This window comes from Rhincodon typus, chromosome 2 (assembly GCF_021869965.1).
Source record: "Rhincodon typus isolate 14 chromosome 2, sRhiTyp1.1, whole genome shotgun sequence".
NCBI lineage: Eukaryota > Metazoa > Chordata > Chondrichthyes > Orectolobiformes > Rhincodontidae > Rhincodon > Rhincodon typus.
In genome coordinates this window covers 2,323,266-2,332,944 of record NC_063333.1, presented here as the reverse complement: position 1 = coordinate 2,332,944, position 9,679 = coordinate 2,323,266, and the positions used below count along the sequence as shown (strand labels likewise).

The following is a 9,679-nucleotide window of genomic DNA, read 5'->3' as shown; positions in this document are numbered from 1 at the left end:
ATGCTGCTTGGCCTGCTGTGTTCATCCAGCCCTGCACCTTGTTGTCTAGGATTCCTGGAGGCCTGGTTTTCAACCACCGATGCAATTAACAAACTTGTTGAAATAGACCCCATCTACGTACCACTATGGTACAAAACCAGAAACAAGACTCCCCACCATGACAGACTGGACCTTATAAATTCAGAGCGAGACAGAACAGCGCATCAGAGGAGGCTACACAGGACAGACGATGTCACCTGGAAGGGAGACCCAACATTTGCATGAAAACCAGTCAGCTCGGCGAACCAACCAACAACTCCAGCTGCATGAGCAAGTCAGAGACTGGGAATTCTGCTGTGTATAACTGACTATATAACTCCTCAAAGCATAGTCAATAATACTGGTTTAGCCAGTGATACTCTCTTATTCTGTGAATGAATAAAACAAAATCATCCGTGATTTACTACATTACCCTTGTTACATGGATCTCTAATTCCCTGATTTTTAACTGTCCCATCCATTTCACTATTGTTTGGTATCCTATAAATAACTACTCAAGTTTGCCCATTTCTGCTCTTAGCTTCATCCAAATGGATTCTTCCAATTTGAGATCTCTTCTCGCTATTGAACAGCATTTATCCCATCCCTTGTTAAAAACACTATTCCATCTCTTTCCTTTTAACCACTCTTTCTTAAATTTTGAATAAACTGGAATAGTTATATCACAGCCTTGAGCAGTCAAGTTTTTATGCTAGCAACTTTGATTTTGTACCACTAGTTCATCAGCTGTTGTGAATGCTATGTGCATTCAGAGTGTCTTTAATTCTGTTTTTTAAACCTTTTTTGTCTTTTGACTCTTTGATCACTCTTTGTTCCTGCTATTACCTTTTTTTTACTCCTTTTACCTGTATTGTTTTTCTACTACCCGAATTCCCTCTTGCCCCATCACTCTGACAGGCATGTTTAAATTCTCCCCAACAAAATGAGCTTGTAATATGAGGAGTGGTTGAAGGCTTTGTCTATACTTGATGGAATTTGGAAGAATAAGAGAAATCCTATTGAAACTTACAGAATACTAAGAGGCCTCGATAGAGTGAATGTGGTGAAGATGTCCCTAGTCAGAGAGACTAGGACCTGAGGCCAGAGCCTCAGTGAAAGGATGACCCTCTAGAACTGAGATGAGAGGAATTTCTTCATCCTGAGGGTGGTGAATCTCTGGAACTCAATGCTGCAGAAGGCTATGGAGGCCAAGTCATTGAATGTGTTTAAAACCGAGATATAGATAGGTTCTTGATTAGTCAGGGGATTAAAGATTACAAGGCAAAGGCAGGAGAATGGGATTGAGAAACATATCAGCCATAATAAAGTCACAGAGTAGACTCAATGGGCCCCATGGTCTAATTCTGTTCCTCCATTTCTACACCACTTCTCCAGACATGTTGCATCACTCCATTCTTATTATTTCTGATACTGGGGATAATACTGAGATTACTATCTTCAAGATCCTGTTTTTCAATGTCTTTCCTAATTCCCTAAACTCTGCTTTCAGGGTATCATCAATGTAATTGATACCAGTGTGAACCATGCCTTCTGGTTGTTCACCCACCCCAAAAGAATGTCATGCAGCTGCTCGGTGCCATCCTTGATCTTAGCACCAGGAAAGCAACGTAGCATTCTGAGTCTCCTCTCTAGCTGCAGAAAGGCCTGTCTGTTCCCCAAACTCTTGAATTTCATAACACATTACCATTCCTCTGAGGATCTGCCACTGTTACCATATTCAAAATGGAAAACTGGTTAGTCAGCGAGATACCATCTGGGCCACCTGCACAATGTGCCCAATACTTGGATTCCATGATAGTCATGCATTCCTTTTCTGCCTGCAGCATTCTAACCTCTAATATGACCACTTCTATAAGTGTGAGCCACAAGTTCTGACCTTCAGCACTGCACTATAATTATTCTGACTGTTGCTCAAGTTTGAAAACCTTGACCTTGAGTTCCTGCACCAGGTGATATATCCTCTATACATGTTCATTTCAGTCATGTGATGTCCATGATTCTCCACATGCCGCAGGATGGACATTCCACATGACTGAACTGCCCTGCTATGCCTTTAGATCCTCACTTGGACTATTTATTAATGACTGGAGACATGAACCTTACTCGCAAATCACTGAGAGCTGAGATGAGAATTTCTTCACCTTAGAGGCTGGTGACCCTGTGAAATTCTCTGCCACAGAATGCAGTTGAGGTCAAAGCATTCAGTTTTTTCCAGAAGTTAGCTATCGTTTTTATGGTTAAGTGGATCAAAGGGTATAGATAGAAAGTAGGAACAGGGTACTGAGTAGGATGGTCAGCTATGATTATATTGAATGGTGGAGCCAAATGGCCTACTCCTGTTCCAATTTTCAATGTTTCCATCAGCTCCTCCTGTGTCTACTTGTGCACAGAGACTCGCAGTAGATACTCACTGACCAATAAAATCACAGCCCTGACAAGCCCTTTTCTTCCCCCTACTATTCCTTTCTCTCAATTATTCAAAAATTACAGAAACAAGGGAACAGTTACTTTGCTAATTTGACTGTGGCATAACATGTTTGAAGCAGGGGTCCAAACTGAATAGTGGATAGCTGTCAGTCCCCTCACCTATTTCATTAATTAGTAACATGGGGAATTTCTTTTTAGCACAGCATGCATTAGGGTGGTTGCCGTTCCTAGGGAATTGGATAAATTGAAGAGGTTATACTTCACTGGGCTGTGGGAGGTCAATGGGGAGGTGAGACTTATTGAGTAGCTCTTTCAAAGAGCCAGCACAGTGGGCCAAGTGGCTTCCTGTGTTGTATAACTACATGAATTTGATTGTCTGTTTTGGTTTTAAGTAGGGACTCTTGATGATCCACATTTAGAATTAACCTTACATCTACAGAATTTCTCACCTTCATTAGATCATTGACAGGGAGGATGTTTCTACTTTGCTGTCCTCTGAGAACATAATCTAGAGAGTCATCTATCTGGGGAGCCTGAGGCACACAGTCATTGGTAGAGAGGTAGTTATATTCAAAAGTTTGTTTCTAAAAGCAATAAAATTGCTACTTTGAACTGAACCTTTTTTTTTTTTTAGAAAAAACCTATGGTGCATTATGTCTAATGTGCACTCCTCTTCATTGCCAGTGCTTTTCCCATTGTGACTCCATTTTGCTACTTGAAAGTTGCCGTAGCCCCAAAACAGTGAGTAGGGAAGGGAGGGAGAAGGTTTTTTTTTCGCTTGCTCATCCTCAGGATGAGGACATCGCTGGCTAGGCCAGCATTTATTGCCCAGAGGGCAGTTTAAGAGGAAGCCACATTACTGTGCATCTGGAGTCAAATGTGGGCCAGGTCAGGCAAGGATGGCAGTTTCCTTTCCTAAATAGAAAACCTACATGGGTTTTTCCTGACAATCAGTAATGGATTCATGGTCATCCAGCTTTTTTTTTTATTTGAACTCAAATTTCACTATCTGCCATGGCAGGATTTGATCTCGAGTCACCAGGATATTGCCTGGGTCTCTGGAATAATAGTCTAGTGATAATACCACTAGGCCATCACCATCCCCTATGTAAGGGAGCTGCTTAGACTGAAGAGTTATTTTTATATGAAAGCACCTTTGCCTGGATTTTCCAGGACAGGAATTCACCCTCAAAGATCAGCCAGTTAAGCTGCACCCACTATTGTAAAAATGCAAGGATTCCAAGGGGTGCTCAGCTGTTAGTGCTCAGCTGGAGACTCATTATAACCATTGTAGTCTTAAAACCAGAAGTTCGGCGTGTGACCCCTCTGGGGTCTAAACCCACAGTTTGAAAAAGCCCTAACCTATGTGAAATAAGTCCACAGAGACCAGTATCCTGTCACCAAGTCACCCTTTACTTGAATGTGCATAGTACTTGGCACTGGTCTGGCTTCCTCACAGCCAGCTCTTGGAGTAAAGAGGGTGTGTCTGAGACTCCTGTTTATATTTGTCAGCCAGGGCTCACTGATTAAACCAGGTTAACGGCCCCGACCAGGGAACTCCTGTTCTGTGATATCCACTTGGCTGACCTCATTATAATCGCTACACTATGCCCTTGGTTTGTGGGACTTTCATGGCTGTGGTGTGCTTTGACTCCAGCCCTCATGTCCCCAAATTTCTCCCTTAGCTTGTTTATAAATCCATGCTCATTTGTTTGTTTGCTTTTGCATACCAATCCGTTCACTGAACTACAAGAGCACAACTGTTAGTTGACAGCACTCCCGTTTAAATTGAATAAGTGCGCTGCTTGTAATTGCTCACAGATACGACAGGTAATATTTGTCAGTCACATTACTTCCTCATTTTTTTTTTTTTTGCTGGCCACAAATAAGTCCAAAACCTGCAACAACCTTTGCGTGTTCAGCCCACACATCCTAGTTGACCAACGTTAGAAGCCGAGGCAACTGTATCCTGTTACAAAGAACAAAGAAAATTACAGTACAGGAACTGGCCCTTTGGCCCTCCAAGCCTGCACCGTCATGCTGCCCATCACAACTAAACTCCCTCTACCCTTCCGGGGACTGTATCCCTCTATTCCCATCCTATTCATGTAGTTGTCAAGATGCCCTTTAAAAGTCATTATGGTATCTGCTTCCACTACCTCCACCGACAGTGAGTTCCAGATACCCACCACCCTCTGTGTAAACAAAAAAAATTTTGCCTCATACATACCTTTAACTCTTGCCCCTAGCACCTTAAACCTATGCCCCCTAATAACTGACTTCCACCTGGGAAAAAGCTTCTGACTGTCCACTGTTCCATGCCCTTCATAATCTTGTAGACCTCTATCAGGTCACCCCTCAACCTCGGTCATTCCAGTGAGAACAACCCAAGTTTTTCCAACCTCTCCTCATAGCTAATGCCCTCCATACCAGGCAACATCCTGGTAAATCTCTCCAAAGGCACCACATCCTTCTGGTAGTGTGGCAACCAGGATTGAACATAGTATTCCAAATGCGGCCTAACTGAGGTTCTATAAAGCTGCAATATTACCTGCCAATTTTTAAACTCAGTGCCCCGGCCGATGAAGGCAAGCATGCCGTATGCCTTGTTGACTACCTTCTCCACCTGCTTTGCCACTTTCAGTGATCTGTGTACCTGTTATACTTGTATTTCGTCTTGCTGGTTTTCCTGTGGAGTTTTGGTAATGGTTTTCCTGAATACTGCTGCCTCATTGAGTGGGGACTCCCTAACTCAGCAGCAAAGGTGTGTAAGAATTAATGGGATAGGATTTGAATTTTGCATGTGGCCCCAAAAGACCTGTGGTCAATGCCTAAGTAACCCAAAGAATCTAATACCTGGACCTTTTGCATTAACTCTCAAGCCACCTTTAAATAAATACATATTGTGCATCTTTTTTTACTTCAAGCTTGAATTACTGTAGTAAAGTTAGTGTTTGGATGTGGTATTTTTAAAAAAAGTGGGATTTGGGAAATCTGTGCTGCTGTCTCTAGCAGTGCCTAGCATGATCTTCTGTTTCTATTTTTCAGTTTGATTCAAGCCCAGCAGATGTCAGAGGTCAATTGTGTTATCTCCAGTCTTTCCTCCTCTACTCACCCCAGACCACTGATAGGGTTAGCATTTCTATTACACTGCTGTCTCCCTGATATGCACAACGTGTCTTGGTGTAAATATTCCACCCAGAGCAGGCCTGGGAGCAAGTATTTTCCTTGTGCTTGATCGATCATTTTATTTGCCCATAACCGAGGAAAGGGGGGCTGGTGGGGTGGATGACTAGCGTTCAAGCCTGTAAGCTCCCTCAACTCACCATCCCGTTCCTGCACAAGTGATAGGCCTGTAACCACTTTGACAAAGTCTTTTCAGGCAGTCTAAGTGAATAAAAGTTTTTGATCGCATTGCTGAGTGTAAAGGGACTTGAAAATTTCTGCCCCACAGGTGCATTGATGTTTTATTGCCTTATTTGAGAGCAATGCAGATTTATTTCCCAATTTCTACTGGACACGGTGATGTATTATCAAGAGAAAAAGCAGCTTTCCTGTGTTGTGTGGATTTTTTAAATTGTATTCAATGTTCTGCAAAATGTATTATTTGTTTGTGTTTAATGTATTCTGACTGCTCTCTTCTGCATGTTGTAGCATAGTGACTCTATGATCCATAGGCTATTACAATGTGAAATACAACTGGATCTGTTGAGTGAGCAAATGAGCAGCCTGTAGGAGTTCTGCCCTGTTTTTTTTTTAGTTCCAAGCTAAGTGTCAGACATAAGCACTGTTGTTTGACAGCTCTTGAGAATGATTTTTTAATTATAGCATGCTAGTTACTTTTCAAATGGGTTCACAGTTATATGGACAGGGTCCTCCTACAGGTAGCCATAAAATGAGTGCCACTGCTTTTGACAGTGTTGATCAAGGGCATGAATGTTGGTCAGCCAGAGCTGCACAAAATAAATTTTTATACGTGCTGTTACGCTGACAGAGTGCACAGCTACAGAGTTTAGGACATTCCCCACCAAGGTCTTTTTAATTTCTACTTAAAACTAGCCAATTTTGATCACTTCAATACTTAAAGGTGGATTAATTTTTTTAGATTAGAATTAGAGTTAAAATGAATATTGTTCCACATTCAGCTTGCTGACCATGTGTCATGATGTGGAGGTGCCGGTGTTGGACTGGGTTGGACAAAGTCAGAAATCACACAACACCAGGTTATAGTCCAACAGGTTTATTTGAAAACACAAGCTTTCGGAGCCTCACTCCTCCTCCAGGTTTTAGTGAGAGAGGTAGTATCAGACACAGAATTTGTAAGTAAAAGATCAAAGGATCACACCTATAGAGGGGAGGCAATGGCCTAGTGGTATTATTGCTGGACTGTTAATCAGAGACCCAGATAATATTCCGGGGACCCGAGTTCAAATCCTGCCATGGCAGATGGTGGAATTTGAATTCAGTTAATATCTGGAATTAAGACTCTAGTGATGACCACAAATCCATTGTCGATTGTCAGGAAAAACCCATCTGGTTCACTAATGTCCTTTAGGGAAGGAAACTGCTCCTTACCTGGTCTGGCCTATAGACCCACAGCAATGTGGTTGACTCTTAACTGCCCTCTGGGCAATTAGGGATGGGCAATAAATGCTGGCTTAGCCAGCAATACCCTCCATCTTCTGAATGAATAAAGAAAAAATACCACTGATGAGAATGTACTAAACAAACCTAAAATGCTGTTAAATCTTTAATCAGTTATAAGGTTTTAATTGATATGTATATGTAAATCCCTGAATTCCTTTCAAGTCACTGTCCTGAGAACTGAAGGTTTTATCAGTGTAAGGAAGAGGTGACATTTTAGGTCAGTGCATGTTAGGTGTGAGGCCTTGTTTAGATTCTGTTTGTGTTTTGGTTTGGAGTCAGACTGGTTTTATTTCTAAAGTAGGAATTTATAAAACGCCACACTGATTATCTATAAATTGTGTGCTTTTTGAACAAAATAGAATGTATCTGCAAATACAGATTCACCCCATAGATTTTCGTGTTTGTCTGCGTGTATAGACACTACAACAACAGATAAATGGACAACGCACAATAAATCGCCAGACAGGGATGTTTCTTCCCCATGGGGGAACACTTCACTGGTCGAGAACATTCAGCCTCGGATCTTCTGGTAAACGCCCTCCAAGGCAGACTTCAGGATACACAACAGCAGAGTCACCGAGCAGAGGCTGACAGCCAAGTTCGGTACCAATGAGGACAGCCTCATCCGGGATCTTGGGTTCATGTTGCACTACGGATAACCTCACCACACTTTCGCTCACTCACACACTCACAGATCCTCTCTCGTGAAATGTGTGTTTGTGTGTGTGAATGAGAGAGAGTGAGTGTATAGTGTGGTGGGGTCACCGGAAGTGTGATATGAACCCAAAATTCCAGTTGAGGCCGTCCTCGTGGGTACCGAACTTGGCTATCAGCCTCTGCTCAGCGACTCTACGTTGTTGTGTCTCCCAAACTCTGCCTTGGAGGACGTTTACCCAAAGATCTGCTGAAGTGTTCCCCCATGGGGAGGAAACATCCCTGTCTAGCGATTTGTTGTACAGTGTCCATTCATCCGTTGTCATAGCGTCTGGACATGCACACAGTCACTCTCCCCTGCACACACACATGCACTCCCGCATGCGCTCGCACATGTGAATCTATGGGGTGAATTTGTATTTGCAGATACATTCTATTTTGTTCAAAAAGCACACAGTTTATAGACAGTCAGTCAATGTGGCATCTTATAAATTCCTACTTTAGAAATACGAGTCTGACTCCAAACCAAAACACAAACAGTTTCTAAACAAGGCCTCACACCTAACATGCATTGTCTGACCTAAAATGTCACCTCTTCCTTACACTAATAAAACCTTTAGTTGTCTCAGGACAGTGACTTGAAAGAATTCAGGGATTTACATATACATATTAATCAATTAAAACCTTATAACTGATTAAAGATTTAACAGCATTTTAGGTTTGTTTAATAATCCTCATCAATGGTGTGACCGTTTGATCTTTTACTTATGAATTCTGTGTCTGATACTACCTCTCTCGCTAACACCTGAAGAAGGAGTAAGTCTCCGAAAGCTTGTGTTTTCAAATAAACCTGTTGGACTGTAACCTGGTGTCATGTTAGCAGTCGTCGTCTTCTGTCTTACATACAACCATTTCTTCCCCACCCTAATTCTTAATACTGGCATTCTGTCACCTCGTTCCTTCCAATAGAAATCTTTCAGTACCTGTGGCACTATTTCTTTCCTATCACTTGCTGGGAGATGATTTGAATGGGAACTGTCGTTTTGCGAAATGATGCATCTCCTTTTAGCAATAGGAAATCAAGTTACCAAAGCATGTTGTCTTGCACTCATCAGGACAGATAGAATGACAAATTTCACATGATTGCAACAAATTACACAACCAGACAAAAGAGTAATTAAAGCAAAATACTGCAGATACTGGAAAGCTAAAATACACACAGTGCTGGAGAAACTCCGCATGGATTAGCAGCCTCTGGAGAGAGACAGAGTTAACATTATACCTCCTCAGTGTAGCTTCGAGGGTTTGGTGTCTGATGTGGACCCATAACTTTTAATTCACCTGTGGTTTCTCTTCATTAGCCAATGATTTTCCTCATCTTCATCGCTCAGCCTTGCTGGGGACAGTTCTGTGGGCACTGCCCAGTGTCCATTCTTTCCTTTTTAATTAGGAATCAATAGGTAGTGATCAGATCAGACCCCCTCAAAATATTTTAAGGAGGTAGCCTAGACCCTAATTTTCTAATTTTACAGGCAGATGTAACATGCTGTGTTCCAGATGTAATTTGATGACTACTCAACATTAAGCAAAGCACAGTTTATTCAAACACTATACTAAAAATCCAACCAAAGAGAGAATTTAGAATAACTTTACTCTATTGGAAAACTTAACAATAGATACAGTAACTATTACTAATTAACTGTTCCAATATAGTAACATTCCATAAACACACCCTTTGGCAAAATGGAAAATACAGAAGAATAGTTCTGTCTCATGGGTAACCCAACAGCAGAGCGAAACCTCAGTTTCTAGCTATAACTGAAAGAAGGAAAAGATAGCTCTACTTCTTCAAGCCCACAGCAGCAACTGCTTAAAACTAAACCTAAAAACTAAAACAAACCTGGAAAACCTG

General features: G+C 41.8%; 1 protein-coding gene across 15 annotated transcripts in view; it reads left to right on the top strand.

Annotated features, from left to right (window-relative positions):
- The window catches only part of hsf1 (heat shock transcription factor 1), a 107,661-nt gene that overhangs the window by 78,441 nt on the left and 19,541 nt on the right, over positions 1-9,679 (top strand). For 7 of the 15 annotated variants that reach the window (XM_048617250.1, XM_048617219.1, XM_048617270.1 and 4 more), the window contains one exon: positions 5,515-5,598. The exons of the other annotated variants lie outside the window; for them this stretch is intronic. In XM_048617250.1, the coding sequence (XP_048473207.1) occupies positions 5,515-5,598 (84 nt within the window). The remainder of the gene's footprint in view (positions 1-5,514; positions 5,599-9,679) is intronic. 15 annotated transcript variants of the gene reach the window in all.